Raw genomic sequence first — 17833 nt, 5'->3', positions numbered from 1 at the left:
AGACCCCCAAAGTCGGAAGAAGAGGGCGGCAAAGAAGAAAGCCGGGCTCCTATAAAAGAGCTAGCAGAAGGTAGCGGATGAGTCCGGCGAGAAGACCCCCTGAGCTGTGCAATAAACAATTTTAACCCTGTGTTGTGTTTTTTTTTTACTTTTTTTCACAGGTGAATGGGTAGGGGTACATTGTACCCCATACTCATTCACATAGGGTGGGGGGCCGGCGTCCAGGGCCCCCTTATTAAAGGGGGCTCCCGGATTCCGATAAGCCCCCCGCCCGCAGACCCCGACAACCAACAGCCAGGGTTGTCGGGAAGAGGCCCTTGTCCTCATCAACATGGGGACAAGGTGCTTTGGGGTGGGGGGGGGCCTGGTACGGCTCAGGAGGGGGGGGGAGGGGGCGCTCGCTCGTCCCCACCCCCTTTCCTGGCCGGCCGGGTAGCGTGCTCGGATAAGGGTCTGGTATGGATCTGGGGGGGGGCCCCCACGCCGTTTTTTCAGCGTAGGGGTTCCCCTTAGAATCCATACCAGACCTAAGGGACTAGTATGCCCTCGGAGGGGGAACCCACGCCAAATTTATGAAAAAAATTTGGCGTGGAGTTCCCCCTTCAGAGCTCATTCTCTGATTGGCCACGGCAAAAGTCGCCTGTCCTGGGGCGACTTAAAGTCGTGTTTTAAGTCGCCCCAGGTCGTGTCTAAGTCGTGTTCAAGTCGTCTCCAAGTTGCCTCACAAAGTCGTCCTGAAGTCGCGTCGCCCCTGTGTGAACCGACTCTAAGCATTCAGTGAAGCAAATTATAAAAACAAAACAAAAAAAAAAAAACAAACACCCTAGTATTTCAAAGCAATTCTCAAGCTGAAAAGCTGCTATGAGCAACATTAGGTTGGGCACTAAGGCTCAAGCTGGGCAGTTTATTTTTTCTCAACTGGCGGCACACCCGAGAAACGATCCGACAGTGCGGCCAGTTGGTCACAAAGGTAAACAAACAGAGACCAGATAGCCTCCAATAGCATCTATGGCCTTGCAAAGTCCATAGATCCCAAATCTTTCCTTTCCCTTTTTAAAAGCAGAAGATAAAATAAAAAAAAAAAATTTTTTTTTGTAAAAGCAAAAGATTTTTTTTTTTTTTTGTAAAAGCAAAAAAGTGTTTGCTTCCTTCCTAGACTAGAAGGAATCAAGCAAACACTTAGCAAAGCAAAATATATATATTTTTTTATCTTCTGCTTTTAAAAAGGTAAAGGAAAGATTTGAGATCTTTTTGACTGCAGATCTCTCCATAAAGGAGACCTGTCTTCCTTATTTCTATTACAAGGGATGTTTGCATTCCCTTGTAATAGCAGTAAAAGAAAATAAATATACAAATAAACTTAGAGCGCTCCCATCCCTTCGTGCTCCCGAGCAGAAGTGAAAACATACATAAGTGACACACGCATATGTAAATGGCACACCACACATGAGGTATCGCCACTAACATTAGACAGGGCAAAAATTCTACCCCTAGACCTCCTTTATAAAACTTTAAAGAGGTAACCTGTAAGAATGTTTAAGGCGTCACACTGGAGATTAAGTACCATCATTTGTTGTCATTACACAAGAGTGCGCAATTTTAATCGCTTGCTGACCGCCTAACACCAATATACGTCGGCAGAAGGGCTTATACAGGCAAAATCACTACCTGTACGATGTCCTTTAAGAGGCGGCCAGCGGCACGCAGCCGGCTCTGCGAGTTGGGTCGCAAGTCCCCGCGGACTCAATCACTGTGGGGATAACCGCGATCGCCTCACGTGGAGGAAAAACTAATGTAAACAACCATCTCCCCGTACTGCCTAGTGACAGCTCTGCTCCATGAGATCGGAGCAGAGATCAGTGACGTGTCATACACAGCCATCCCAGTTAGAAACACGCCCCAGGACACACTTAACCTCTACACTGCCACCTAGTGGTTAATCCCTTCACTGCCAGTGTCATTTACACAGGAATCAGTGCATTTGTATAGCACTAATAGCTTTATAAATGACAATGGTCACAAAAAATGTGTCAAAAATGTCCGATGCGTCCGCCATAATGACGAGGTCATGGGGGAAAAAAATAAAATAAAATATCTCTGATCGCTGCCATTTAAAAAAACAAACAAAAATGTATTAATAAAAATGCCATACAACTATCCCCTATTTTGTAAACGCTGTAACTTTTGCGCAAACCAAGCAATAATCACTTATTGCGATTTTTTTAACCAAATATGTAGAAGAATACATATCGGCCTAAACTGATGGAAAAACTTGTGTATATATATATATATATATATATATATATATATATATATATATATATATATATATATATATATATATATATATTTTTTTTTTTTTTTTTTTTTGGGGGGGATAGTTATTGTAGCAAAAAGTTAAAAAGAATGCGTTTTTTTCAAAATTGGCACTCTTTTTTTTTTTTCCCCATATAATTTTATTAAACCGAATAATACAGAACGATGTGTACAAACAGAGCATAATATTACATCCGTCTGAATGTAGTCGTCATATCACCTTACACATATATCAAGCGTGGATTCCAAGGAGTGAACACATATCTGGCGTCGACCATTTAGTTAATGAAATACAATCAACAACATCATTCCATAGAAGAAAAAGTAAGTAAGGACTAGGTAAAAATGATCTCTTCCTTGAGGAGGACGACCTATGGGACAACTCAGTGTCAATTTATTGAATAGGGTTATCTGCGCATGTGGGATAGTCAGTCGCTCCCTTCTCGACCTCTGCACCCCGACTGGGGACTTGCTGTGCAGAGGGAGCTGGAAGACAACCGTCTTGATGGGAGAATTGGCGCTCTTTTTTTGTTTAAAGCAAAAAATATATAAAAACCGCAGGGGTGATCAAATACCACCAAAAGAAAGCTTTATTTGTGGAAAAAATAAAAAAGAAAAAGAAAAAAAAGAAGGACATCAATTTTGTTAGGGAGACACATCGCACGACCGCGCAAATATCAGTTAAAGTAATGCAGTGTGGAATCACAAAAAGGGCTCTGGTCAGGAAGGGGGTAAATTCTTCCGGGGCTGAAGTGATTAAAGCACGATATTTAGGTATCTATTTACGTAGTGTAACATCAGCTTTCATATTTTACAAAAAATGGGGTACATATTGCGTTTATTTTTTTAACCACTTCAATACAAGGCATTTATACACATTCCTTACCAGACCAATTTTTAGCTTTCAGCGCTCTCACAATTTGAATGCCAGTTAGTCATGCAACACTGTACCAAAACAAAATTTTTATCATTTTTTTTCATACAAATAGAGCTTTCTTTTGGTGGTATTTAATCACCACTGAGTTTTTTATTTTTTGCAACATAAGTGAAAAAAGAGCGAAAATTTTGAAAAAAAATAAATAAAAAAAAAAAACACTTTTTTTCAATTTCTATGATAAAATTTTGCAAATAAGTCATTTTTGTTCATAAATTTGGGCCAAAATATATACGGCTACATCTCTTTGGTAAAAATAAACCAAATTAGTGGATATTATTTTAGTCTCTTTGAAAGTTATAGAGTCTACAAGCTATGGTGCAAATCATTGAAAATTGATCACATCTGATCACACCTGATGTACTGACGGCCTATCTCATTTCTTGAGGCTCTGAAATATCCAGAAAGTAAAAATACCCCCCAAATTACCCCTTTTTGAAAAGTAGACAGTAAAAGGTATTTAGTAAGGGGCATGGTGAGTTTTTTGAAGTTGTAATTTTTTCCCACAATTCTTGGGAAAAAGAAGAATGTTTTTATTTTGTTTTTTACAAAATTGTCATAAGTTATTTCTCATATACAGCATATGCATACTTCCAATTACACACCAAAATACATTCTGCAACTCTTCCCGAGTATGGCGATACCACGTGTGGGACTTTTACACAGGCTGGCCACATACAGAGGCCCAACATGCAGGGAGCGCCGTCAAGTGTTCGAGGAGCATAAATGACACCTCTAATTTCCTAACGACCTATTACATTTGTGAAGGCTCTGGAGCACCAGGACAGTATAATTACCCACAAATTACCCCATTTTGGAAAACAAACACCCCAAGGTATATTCTATGAAGCATTATGAGTCTGTTGAACAGTTAATTTTTTTTACACAAGTCTTCAGAAAACGTGGAAAGAAAATTAATTTTTTTTTTTTACACAAAGTTGTCCATTTATAAAGATATTTCTAACACATAGCATGTATATAGCAAAAATGACACCCCAAAACACATTCTGCTACTCCTGAGTATTGTGATACCACGTGTGAGACTTTTACACAGCTTGGACATATACAGAGGTCCAACTTGGAAGTAGTACCTTCAGGCGTTCTAGGAGCATGAATGACACATCTCATTTAGTTTCTACCTATCACACTTTTGAAGGTCCTGGAGCACCAGGACAGTGAAATTACCCACAAAATGACCCCATTTTGGAAAGCAAACATCCCACTGTGTATTCTATGAGGCATGGGCTGCAAATAGGTACTCGGATACTCCGACGGGCTGGTGACAGGTACTCGGGTACTCAGACGTGCTGGTGACAGGTGCCCTGGGACTCAGAGTACCTGAGCACTTGTCAACCCATCTGAGTACCTGAGTCCCTGAGCACCTGTCAGCCCATCTGAGTACCTGATACTCAGATGGGCTTACAGGTACTCTGATGGGCCGTGGACAGGTCCTCGGATACTCCGATGGGCCGTGGACAGGTCCTCGGGTACTCCGATGGGCCGTGGACAGGTCCTCGGGTACTCCGATGGGCCGTGGACAGGTCCTCGGGTACTCCGATGGGCCGTGGACAGGTCCTCGGGTACTCCGATGGGCCGTGGACAGGTCCTCGGGTACTCCGATGGGCCATGGACAGGCACTCGGGTACTCCGATGGGCCGTGATGGGTGATGACAGGTACTTTGATGGGTGGTGACAGGTCCTCTTTATTGGGGGGGGGGGGGGTAATCGGTGTGGTTGGTGTGTACACTAGGCCGTAACAAGATGTTACCGCAATCTCCTCCTCACACACGATCAGTGTGTGAGGAGGAGAACCCAGTAACATCTAGTTACCGCGGTTTGTTTACATTCTGTGACCGGCTGCGATTGGACACAGCAGGTCACGTAGTAAAGAGCCAATTTCATTGGCTCTTTACTGCGAACGGGGTTGGGCTGTGTCAGGGTGACATGCCGCATCCCTGATCACCGCTCTGCACGCGCCCTCTAACGGCACAATACATGTGACCGGCTGTGATTGGACACAGCCGGTCACATGTATCGGGGCGGGGGGGTGGGTGAGGAGAAAAATCCCACAGATCGGGGATGGGCTGTGTCTGAGGGACACACCTCATCCACGATTGCCGCGCTGCGGGCCCCCGGGGGCCCGCAGGAGCGGCGAAATACCGAGGCCGTCATATGACATCCACCCAGGATGGGAGATCCCATCTATGGCTGTCATATGACTATGGCCCGGTATTGAAGTGGTTAAATACACTTTTTTAATGATTAACTACTTCCCACCCGGCCAATGTATATATACGGCCCAGTGGGAGCTCTCAACCTCTAACTGGACAATCCTGAACGTCCTTCAGAAGTAGGGGGATCCCGAGCAAGCAGCGCGACCCCAATGCGCTCGTGTCACCCGGACACAGCGCATCTCGGATCGGCAGGAGGGCTGTGTGTCCCTCCTGATCACATGACGGTCGTGTCCAATCACAGCCATCATGTGATCTAAACAGCTGGTTGCTAGGCAAACGTCTCTCCTCTCCTCACACGGAAGTCGTCGCTGAGGAGAGGAGAGCGGATCGCTGCAGCCGGCTGGTGATCAGAGAGTATGAGCCGTTTTTACTCACCGATCACCAACCTAGTGTAAAACACAGTATAACGTCCCCACACATGTCCCCAAATAATAAAAACATGTCCCAACAAAAACACACGTCCCCATATATGCCACACTAAAATCACATGTCCCAATGGATTATCTGCACACATCTGTACACAAACCAATTATTATACACTTAACGGAATTTTTTTTTTTTTACCAAAGACATGTAGCAGAATACATTTTGTCTTAAATTTATGACAAAATTCGATTTTATTGGATTTCTTTTAAAACAGAAAGAAGAAAATATTTGTGCTTACAAAATGAAAAAAATTTAATTTGAGTACAGCATAGCATGACCGCGCAATTGTCATTGAAAGTGCGAGAGGGTTGAAAGCTGAAATTTGGGCTAGGAAGGAAGGGGGCGAAAGTGCCCTGTATTGTAGTGGTTAAAAAAAAAAAAAAAATGAAAAACCACTGCGCCAATACTGTGTGATATAATAAATTGGAATGATCGCCATTGTATTCCCCATCGTCTATGCAAAAATGGATTTATAAATAAAACGTTGAAGGATTCCAAGTAATTTTTGAGCAAAAAAAACCCAAACAAACAAAAACAAACAAAAAAAAATTTCTTCGTCTTACTTACCAGTAAAATCCTTTTCTTGCCGTACATCACAGGACACAGCACGACCATCATAATGACAATATGGGTTATACGCCACCTACTAGTGGATGAACACTGGCAGATAGTGTGGTGGAGATTTTGAAATATAATATTTATAGCAAGGAGCTCCAAGGGAGCCATTGTGAGGACTTTCTAATTAACTTACCATGCCCTGTTTTGGGTGGATAGAGAGAGAGAGATATATATATATATATATATATATATATATATCAATCATGTATACTAGGATAGGGGTCTATTTACTGTTCTTGGTATCTCAAACACACCAACATGTTGGTCTGCTGTCTGCATAGTAACCAAGTTACCCTATTGTTCATAGGGATGGCCATTTCAGATATAGTGCCTCTTCCTGTGTTACAAGTTCTTGAAATGCTAATTTATGTTGTATCAAAGAGGGCTGACGGTTGTAAATCAAGAGATAATTAAACAGGTCTAATGTCGGAACTGGCAGGATTGGGGATCAAAGGCAGTTGCTCAACATATATAGACAGAAAGGCACCGGAAGTTTGATGCTTAACTGGGCTTGAAATTATAACCAATCAGAATTGGAGGCAACTTTGAACAAATGAGGTGACCACGAGTTCCTATTGGTAGGCGTGAGGTATTCTAACCACATAAAACCAATATCCCTAGAGATGCTAAATCTCTCTCTCTCTTAAAGAGGAAGTAAACCCTGATGAGTTTACTTCCTCTTTCATTCCCTGCAAAGGCAAAGCATAATGGACTACTGTGCATCGCATAGTAGCCCATTATGTGTCACTTACCTGACACAGGAGCCAGCGATGTCACCGCTGTCCCCTGTAGTCCGGCGCATCCATCTTCTCGGTGGGGTCTCGCTGCTCCGCCGCTGTCATTCGGCATGCGCCATAGACAGCAGTGCCTGCCTTTCGGCAAATATCTCCTAAACCGTGTAGGTTTAGGAGATATTTCTTGGACCTACAGGTAAGCCTTAATCTAGGCTTACCTGTAGGGCAAAGTGTGTTTTAAGGGTTTACAACCACTTTAAGTGCTCATGGACTGGACATGTAAGATTCCTGTGGAATTTATTTCCTTATCACTCTTCATCCTGGTGTGCCCCTCCCTTTGCAGAAATGGTAACTTAGAAGTCTAGATAATTATTATGTCTCTTTTTTTTCTGTAACCCTTTGGACTAAGGACTTTGCCTTAGTACAGGGGTGCCCAATCTTTTGAAGAGCAAGGGCCACTTAAGCGACTTGGTAACAGGTCACGGGCCACAATGAGCAGAAAGGGCAGATGACAGGTCTGTGTACACTCCACATATGCAAAGCGGGACACAGACACAGCCCACTCTACTCTACTACTCTATGTGCCCTCCGATCCACCTAGATCAGGCATGTCCAAAGTCCGGCCCGCGGTCCGGTTTTGAACGGCCCGCCTGGTTATTTAAACATATACAGCTTTTGTGGCCCCCTGGCGATCTCCCAGCGCCGGGGTCACAAAAGATATATAGTCCAGCTGCCTTGGAGGGAGGAGGCAGGACGAGTACCGTGCACACAGGCTGAGAATTTCCTGTGTACATGGCAGCTGTAATAGGAAGTCCCATCTCTGCCATTGGACGACTGTTCTGTCCATCAGAGGAGGCGGGACTTTCTCTTAAAGGGGCCGTTGTGTAAACAGGAAATTCTCCTGTAGGATGTCTTTGGCGCTCGTCCTGCCCTCCATGGCTGCACTGATGGTAATGGTGGCTGCGTTCCTGGCAATTGCAATTGTGGGGCTGCATTCCTGGCAATGGTGGCTGCATTCCTGGCAATGGTGGGGCTGCATTCCCGGCAATGGTGGGCGCTGCATTCCCGGCAATGGTGGGCGCTGCATTCCCGGCAATGGTGGGCGCTGCATTCCCGGCAATGGTGGGCGCTGCATTCCCGGCAATGGTGGGCGCTGCATTCCCGGCAATGGTGGGCGCTGCATTCCCGGCAATGGTGGGCGCTGCGTTCCCGGCAATGGTGGGCGCTGCGTTCCCGGCAATGGTGGGCGCTGCGTTCCCGGCAATGGTGGGCGCTGCGTTCCCGGCAATGGTGGGCGTTGCGTTCCCGGCAATGGTGGGCGCTGCGTTCCCGGCAATGGTGGGCGCTGCGTTCCCGGCAATGGTGGGCGCTGCGTTCCCGGCAATGGTGGGCGCTGCGTTCCCGGCAATGGTGGGCGCTGCGTTCCCGGCAATGGTGGGCGCTGCGTTCCCGGCAATGGTGGGCGCTGCGTTCCCGGCAATGGTGGGCGCTGCGTTCCCGGCAATGGTGGGCGCTGCGTTCGTGGCAATGGTGGGTACATTCCTGGCAATGGTGGGCACTGCAATTCTAGCAATGGTGGGCGCTGCGTTCCTGGCAATGGTGGGCGCTGCGTTCCTGGCAATGGTGGGCGCTGCGTTCCTGGCAATGGTGGGCGCAGATGGGCACTGACCCTTATTTTGCTTCAGTTATTTATTTAAAATTAATTTTTTTTTTTTCCTGAAGCTTCCCTCTTAAAGTGAAGGTGCGTGTTATACCCCAAAAAATACGGTGTATCCAAATAATACACTTGAGTTCATCTCTTCACCACACACAGCCACAAAGGCATGAGAATTCTTGTTGGGTAGTGTATTAGTGCTCGGCCGAACACACTTAGACCGAATTTTAATGGTTCAAAGAATGTCAGGCAAAATGGTCGGCCCTCGAGCATGTTCAGTTCAACAAATCTGGCCCTCTTTGAAAAAAGTTTGGACACCCCTGACCTAGATGGAAGGGGACAGATCCCCTTCAGTTTTTTTTTCTTTTAGCAGATCGGATTGAAGGTATGCAGGTGTAAACAGACACAAGTCTCTTTACATTTGCCGCTCCATAGAGGTGAATGGAAGGTCTGATTGGATCAGACCGATCGTGTGAAAGGGGCATAAGGCTGTTTTCACACTGATGTGCTGTGGTTTACCCAGAGCAGTGCACCGCTGACTTTTGTATGGGTTAGCTGCACTTTCTATTTCCTGCAGGCGTGCTGCACTTTCTGAAAGTGCACCAAACCCGTAGGTAATAACAGAGGTCTATGGCTCAGTGCAGGTAACCCATAGGTGCAGTGCATCTGCCGATTAGTTTGAAAGCAGCCCGGTAACCACTGCAGAACAGATATGCCCATATATACACTGCGATTATAGTATTAAAATATACCTTTGATAACAGTCTTCAATTTGGGTCTCGCCAGCTGTTGCTTTTCCAGGCAGATTGCACTTGGTATCACACTGCCTGTGACAGGAGGTGACACTATACAGGAAACATCATCTTGTGTCTCTGCTATGCAGCCGCTTGCTTCCTCTACCACTGGCTTCATTCACAACACTAATGCTCTGGGATGCCGGGTCAGGAACCCTAAATCTGGGCTTGCTAACCAGCCATCCCAGAGCAGGAGGTCGCGGGCCACATCAGAGGGCTCCGCGGGCCCCATGTGGCCCCCTGGGCCACTTGTTGGGCACCCCTGCCTTAGTATAATATTAATCTTTTGAAAGGATATGTATGACCATTCTAGCAATATTTGGTAACATCGTTGTTTTTAAGGTTGTATCCTGCACATTATATGGGGTAATCTCTAACGTTTCTTTTCTGTACTATAGTAAGTTTAAATAAATTAGATTGTTATCCTTTTCGCACATGTATCATTCGTTCTTAATTTCATGGTTTGATTCATATAGATAAAAGGTTTTTAATGACTTATTTTATGTATAGGTAAGTATACAAGTGAGATAGGCAAATTAGCCTTAACAATAGTCAAACAGGAAGTCCTCCCCAATATAACCCCTCCTACACAAGAAGGACCTCAGTTTTGTAGCAAAGCAATGAATATCCCAAAAAAGATGGGAGGGACCTCTGTGTCCCGTGATGTACTCCAAGAAAAAAAAAAAATGATTTTACAGGTAAATCTGACGAAAAAAATCCTATTTTCTTTATCGTACATCACGGGACACAAAACCACCATAACAACAAGGACTATATGGGATGCCCTAAAGCAATGCACTGGATGGGAGGGAGACACAATCACAAACTGCCACCGAGAAGATTTCCTTCTGCTGCCCAAAACATACTGGAGGCCAAAGCAGTAGCCTTCTGTGAATTCTGCGAGTGTATGAACAAAAGACCATGTAATGGCCATAAAATGCTGAGCCACCGACGCCTGATGCCCCAAGATGCCACCACGCACCTAGAAGCTAGCGCTTTTACGAAAAAAATTAAAAAAAGTTAACTTGGATGCCTTCTGCCCATCCTGGGCTCTACTGGCAGCACAAACCAGAATACCTGACCTGTACTGATACATCAAGTAATTCTGACTGCCCAAACTATCTACAGAGAATGCAGTAACCTAACTCCTGCCAACTAAGGATCAGAAAAGAAGACAAGACATTTTACTATTCTTTTTTTTTTTTTATTAGTAATGGTGCCATCTGTGATTTTTATGACTACAACATTGCGTGGACAGATCGGACACTTTTGACAATAATTTGGGACCATTGGCATTTATACAGCAATCAGTGCTATAAAAATGCACTGATTCCTGGGTAAATATCCCAGGTAGGGAAGGGGTTAAACACTAGGTGATCAAAGGGTTAAGTGTGTTCCCTAGGACGATCACTGGGGAGCAATAGATCCCTGTCATGTTGCTAGGCAGAACAGGGAAATGCATTGTTTACATAGACATCTCCCCGATCTGCCTCTCCGTGTCACGATAACGGGCCACCGGCAGACAGAGTCCCAGGGACACGTGCCACGCACACCCGGTAAGCTGCCGATGATGGAGTATATCGGCCCAAGCCGGTCGGCAAGTGGTTAAGCAATATGCATTTATGGAAGCATGTAGCTATGTGCTTCTGCAAATATATAAACATATATACAATAGACAAAACACAAAAGATCATGTCCATGCAAACACGCACTTACACAATACGTGCCCTTGGAGACATGCATTTATGGAATAAGCAAGCATGCATTAATGAAACGTGTTTATGCAACATGTTACGCAACACGTATCTATGCATCATATGTTTATGCAAATATGCATGTACACAACATGCATAAACTTATGCCCACAGGTCTATAGAAACACATGCTTAGAAAAACCTGCATCTACGCAACACGTTTCCACACAAACGCACCGTTGCGGCCAGCCTTGGAAGGCTGCATGATGGGCGGAAGGTCGCCATCCACTTGTCGGGTGTGGGGGCCACATCCAAGTAAGCAAGCATTATGAAACATGTATACTATGCTAATATAATACTATGCTATGCTGAACCTGCTCAACTGCACCTGGTCCACACCAGTTATAGTCAGGATTAGTGAAGTACACAGGCAACCAATGCAGCCTCTATGCTGCTTCAACAGCTTAAGGCCTCTTTCACACCTGTGTGACCCTTCCTGCGACTTGGTTCTGCAAGGTCGCCTGAAAAGTCGTACCCCATGATTTCCAAAGAATACCCTTCACATCTGTGAATCTTCAAGTCGCAGCGACTTCAAAGCAGCCCCTGCATTAACTCGGTCCGACCTTGACACGATTTGTGGTCCATTGACCTCCAGATTTACACAGGCACCATTTTATGTTGCTGAAAAATCGCATCAAAGTCACGGCAAAAGAGCCCAAACAAACTCCTGCAGATCCAATGCATGCTATTCTGGAGACACAACTCCTTCAAGTACACTGATGCCCATGTTCTTTCAAACATGTGCTTATGCCACATGTATGTATGCAACATCTATACAAAACAGGTTTATTCAAACAAGCATTTAGGCAACAAGCATGTATACTATTGCTGCACCTGCCCAACTGCACTAGGCCCCATACTAGTTTTTACTAGTTTAGCACATATGCATGTCATGCAGCCTTTTTACGCTTCAGATCAGCCTAAAACTAAGCTCCTGCAGACCAAATGCACATTATTATGAAGTTTGCAAGTATGTGTAGGAGGGGTTATATAGGGGAGGACTTCCTGTTTGACTATCTGCCAGTGCCCATCCACCAGTAGGTGGCATATAACCCATATAGTCATTATTATGGTTGCTCTGTGCCCCGTGATGTACGATAAAGAAAAGGAATTTTGTTCACTAGATGGTGCTTCAATCATACAAGACAGTTGCATAATAAAGAGTATTGCATGTTTTGCTGGTGCTATGCTAAAATCAGTGGTAATGGAAAAATGGTTATGTACACCTTAAGCCAGGGGTTAACAAATTTGCTTGGAATCTAGGAGCCAGCTAAAAAAGTTAGGAGCCAGGTCCGTGACGGCGATCTGGACCTGTCCCTGGCCTGACATGGAGACGAGTGAGGGGAAGATAGCCCCCCACCTGGCTCCAAGTCATTGCCCATAGCTCTTAGAGGGACATTTTATTTTTTTATTTTTTTCAAATGACAAATTTTTTTAAAATTGCATTTTAGTGTAAATATGAGATGTGAGGTCTCTCTGATCCCAGATCTCATATACAAAAGAGGACCTGTCATGCTTTTTTCTATTACAAGGGATTTTTACATTCCTTGTAATAGGAATAAAAGTGACACACATTTTTTTTTTAAAAGAACAGTGAAAAAGATAAAAATAAAAGTTAAAATAAGAAAAAAAAAAAATTATTTTAAACGCGTCCATGTCCCGCCAAGCTTGCGTGCAGAAGCGAACGCATATATGAAAGCGGTGTTCAAACCACACATGTGAGGTATCGCTGCGATCGGTAGAGTGAGAGCAATAAATCTAGCCCCAGACCTATGGAGATTTTAAAGGGTAAAAGTTTGTCGCCATTCCATGAGCGGGCGCAATTTTGAAGCATGACATGTTGGTTATCGATTTACTCGATGTAACATTATCTTTCACAATATAAAAAAAAAATTGGGCTAACTTTACTGTTGTCTTATTTTTTTTTTTTATTAAATACATTTTCCCCAAAAAAGTGTGCTTGTAAGTCCGCTGTGCAAATACGGTGTGACAGACAGTATTGCAACGACCACCATTTTATTCTCTAGGGTGTTAGAATAAAATATATAAATAATGTTTAGGGGTTCTGAGTAAAGGGAAGGAGATAAGCTGGCAAGCAGGGGAATTAGCATTGTATCCATTAGCATTGCTGGTTGTAATTCCAACGGCCACCACAAGAGGGCGCCAGATTCCAGAAGGAACCATAGGATCGTAGAAGGCCTCAAAGCCGGGGGCTCAATTACCGGCCGCCGCCGGCGCGGCCCGAGGCGATCACGCCGGGGGGGTCCGCGGAGACAGGATACCCCCAGCTGTGCTGCCCCAGGCGCCAGGTCGCTAATTCTAGTCGCATATGCGACCTGGCGCCCGGGTTTTGTCGAGCCCTGCCTTAAGCCACCAAGAGTATTTGATGCCATTTGTGGAGGAATGAACCTACGCACAATAAAAATAATAAATATTACCATTAAAACATTGCCAAATAATGCCACTTAACATTTTTGCTACCTGAAAATATATCCACATATCCATTGCTGTTTCTAAGCCTTGGTTGTACTGCCACCTGCTATATCCATCATTATAAAGAACAACTCTCTCTAGAGAACCTTTAGAACACTTATCTAGAACCTAGGCCAGGAAATCTCAAACAGCCATCCTCCAGAGGTTGCAATGGGTTCCCTGAGCTGTGATCACTGACCTCCCATCTGACGGTGTCTGCATAGTTCCAGGTCCAGTGCCACTTGGCAGAGCCAGCAGCATGACTGCAAGGGTGGCATTCTGACCATTTCTGTAAGGAGGTTATCTCCCCACTGATCACTAATGGACTAATCGGACCGGGGTTCCGGGGTAAAAAGGTTAAGAAAGGCCGGTCTAGATAAAAGTAATTTCTACCAGCTATCCATCCTACAGAATTTTCAGTCTTACCTCAGATGTTCTTTTATCTCATTTGCCATCCAGCAGCAAAAAACAAATGTTTCTTTAACCCCAGTGGCAGTAAGAAATTCCAGGGTATAATCTATTAAAGCCACATTTGCCAGTGGTAGAAGAGCCTGAAATACAAAGAAAAAACATGCTGAATAATTTCTTTACAGATTTCATCAAGAGATTAGTACTGGGGAACATATTGAAAGAGGGAAAAATATTATACAAATGCTATAAGCAACTAATCTGATCTATTTGTTCCGACACCCCTAACCTAAACTGTTCTGACTGCTCTGAACTAAGACTCATAAGATATGTTGATACTTGTAATATTAACAAACAGCTTTGCATTAGCATATTTAACCACTAAACTACTTCCCGACCGCCGGCCGTCAAATGACGGCCAGGTGGCGCACCTATTGTGGCGGGAGGGCGTCATATGACGTCCTCCCGTTTAAACAGGGAATAAGCGCGATCGTGCGCGCGCATCCCTGTTTCTTCGGTGGCGGCGTCACGGAGACACCGCTCGCCACCGAAGGGGGTGAACAGCCATTGGGTATGGCTGTTTACCACGTGATCGGCCGTGATGAAGTCACGGCCGATCACAGATGGTCACACCTCCACCGTGCACGGCGCGCGCTCGTCACCGACACTAGTAAACAGTCATTGGTTGGCTGTTTACCCACGTGATCGGCTGTGATCGTTTCACAGCCGATAACTAAAATGTTAACAAACCGCGGTAACTAGATGTTCTCTAGTTACCGCTTACAGTGTACATCAATCACACTGATTGCCCCCCCCCCAATAAAGAGGACCTGTCACTCACAGTCCATCAGAGTACCTGTCACGGCCCATCCAATACCCCAGTACCCGTCACCAGGCCATCAGAGTACCCGTCACCAGGCCATCAGAGTACCCGAGTACCTATTTGCAGCCCATGCCTCATAGAATATATGTTGGGGTGTTTGCTTTCCAAAATGGGGTCATTTTGTGGGTAATTCCATTGTCCTGGTGCTCCAGGACCTTCAAAAGTGTGATGGGTAGGAATGAAATGAGATGTGTCCTTTATGCTCCTAGAACGCCTGAAGGTACTACTTCAATGTTTGGCCTATGTGACCAGGCTGTGTAAAAAGTACTACACATGCTATCGCCATACTCGGGAGGAGTAGCAGAATGTGTTTTGGGATGTAATTTTTGCCATATATACATGCTATGTGTTAGAAATATCTTATAAATTGACATCTTTGTGTATAAAAAAAAAAAAAAAAAAAAAAGCAGTTTCATTTTTTTCCACATTTTCCAAAAACTTCTGGAAAAAAATGAATCATTCAAAAGACTCATTATGCCTCACACATTATACATTGGGATGTTTGCTTTCTAAAATGGGGTTATTTTATGGGAAATTCCATTGTTCTGGTACTCCAGGGCCTTCAAAAGTGTAATAGGTGGTTGAGAAATGAGATGCGTAATTTTTGCTCGTAGAACGTCTCAAGGTACTACTTCAATGTTGGTGCTCTGTATGTGGCCAGGCTGTGTAAAAGTCTCACACATGTGGTAATCGCCATACTCGGAAAGAGTAGCAGATAGGGATGCACCGAAATTTCAGCCACCGAAACATATCGGCCGAAAATGGCCCTTTTGGCAAAAAGCCGAAAGAGAATTTCTGCCAATACTGGTGCCGAAAATGGGGCGGGGCTTTGCCCCGCCCATCATGGGGGTGTCATTCTGTCTTTAGCTCTCCTCCTACCCTCCCTCCTCCCTTATGCTGCAGTCAGCCTGTGGGGTCTCGCTCTAAAGTCCCCCTCTCCACAGCGGTGGCTGCATATGTCTCCTCAGCCGATGTGTCAATCGGCTGTGCAGGAGCTGGGCACGATGTTTACTGTGAAAGTGAAACCAAAGGAGAGGTGTCTAGCAGTGTGTGCTGTGCTCTCTGCCTCCCCCTAGAGTGCAGTACCCAGCATGGAGATTAAAAGGGGTTGTAAAGGTTAGTTTTTTATTTTCTACATAGGTTCCTCTAAGCTAGTGCATTGTTGGTTCACTTACCTTTTCCTTCGATTTCCCTTCGAAATGTTTTTTTTCTTTGTCTGCATATCTCACTTCCCGTTTCTCCTCAGTAAACTTCTCACCATCATCCGAGCTGGTGGTTAGTCAGCCAGAACAGCTTACTGAACAGCTTACTGAGGAGGAACAGGAAGTGAGAAATTCAGACAAAGAAAACAAAGAAAAAAAAAGAAAAAAAAAAAAACATTTATAAAGGGAAATCGAAGGAAAAGGAAAGTGAACCAACAATGCACTAGCTTATAGGAACCTATTTAGAAAATAAAAAACGAACCTTTAGGCCCCTTTCACACATGCGGATGATATGTCCGTATTTCATCCATCCGTTTGTGGATGAAATACGGGCATACATTCATCCCTATGGGATAGCGGGTGTCTGCGGATGAACATCCGCAGACACCCGATTTCCTCCGTAACAGTCCGATTCTGCAGACGGAGGAAAAACCTATTTTTCTATCCGTCTGCAGAGCGGATCGGATGAACACTGACACACGGTCCGTGCTCATCCGATCCCCATAGAGGAGAGCAGACAGGGCGGTCCCCGCAGTGTGCGGAGACCGCCCTGTCCGCAGCCGGCTCAGCGGCGACAACGGAGCGATCCCCGCTGAGCGAGCGGATCATCACGGGGCGGATCATTACTGATCCGCCCCATGTGAAAGAGGCCTTACAACCCCTTTAATGTACAGAGCTGCAGCTGACAATTAAAAAAAAAGACTGTCTATATATATGTGTTATATGTGTGTTGTATGTTTATGTGTGTTGTATGTTTATGTGTGTTGTATGTTTATGTGTGTTGTATGTTTATGTGTGTTGTATGTTTATGTGTGTTGTATGTTTATGTGTTTATGTGCGTGTATGTTTATGTGCGTGTATGTTTATGTGCGTGTATGTTTATGTGCGTGTATGTTTATGTGCGTGTGTGCGCGCGCGCATGTATGTTTTATATGTGTGTATTGTAACATTGGGGTGTTTAGCTCAATTGGTAGATGCATTTTTTAGTTCACATCAGGCAGGCGTTTATGGTTAAGGGCCTGGTAGCCCACGTTTATTATAAGAAAACAAAATATTAGTCCATCCAGAAATCCCACGCAGGGGTCCAAGCTTACATTAAATACACAAAAAATCCAAATGAAAATGCTAGCCCACCTGGCTACTCTTCAGCAGTAGTGCTGCTATAGGTACTTGCTCCGTCCACCAAACTGCTTGGACACACAGTCTTAGGCTCCTTGGACGCACACAGCTTCAACCCTTCAACGCACACAGCTTTGGGCTCTTTGGACATGCACACAGCTTCAAGCTACTCCACTCTACCATCCCTTACACTCTACTCCCAACATCCTTTCATTATATGGCCTGTCTGCAGCTGGGCACACACCCTGCTCGTTATCATCCAGACCTGGACACAGGGTTGGAGAT

At 44.7% G+C, this 17833-nt stretch overlaps 1 protein-coding gene across 1 annotated transcript in view; it reads right to left on the bottom strand.

Moving 5' to 3' along the window:
* The window catches only part of EIF2B5 (eukaryotic translation initiation factor 2B subunit epsilon), a 74156-nt gene that overhangs the window by 38479 nt on the left and 17844 nt on the right, over window positions 1-17833 (bottom strand). The window contains exon 2 of the mRNA XM_077487707.1: window positions 14363-14487. Coding sequence (XP_077343833.1) covers window positions 14363-14487 — 125 coding nt within the window. The remainder of the gene's footprint in view (window positions 1-14362; window positions 14488-17833) is intronic.

Source organism: Lithobates pipiens, unplaced genomic scaffold (assembly GCF_037356315.1).
Source record: "Lithobates pipiens isolate NorthernLeopardFrog02 unplaced genomic scaffold, aLitPip1_a1.2 Scaffold_18, whole genome shotgun sequence".
Lineage (NCBI taxonomy): Eukaryota > Metazoa > Chordata > Amphibia > Anura > Ranidae > Lithobates > Lithobates pipiens.
The sequence above is the reverse complement of the archived record's forward strand: the minus strand, read 5'-3'. Positions and strand labels throughout refer to the sequence as shown.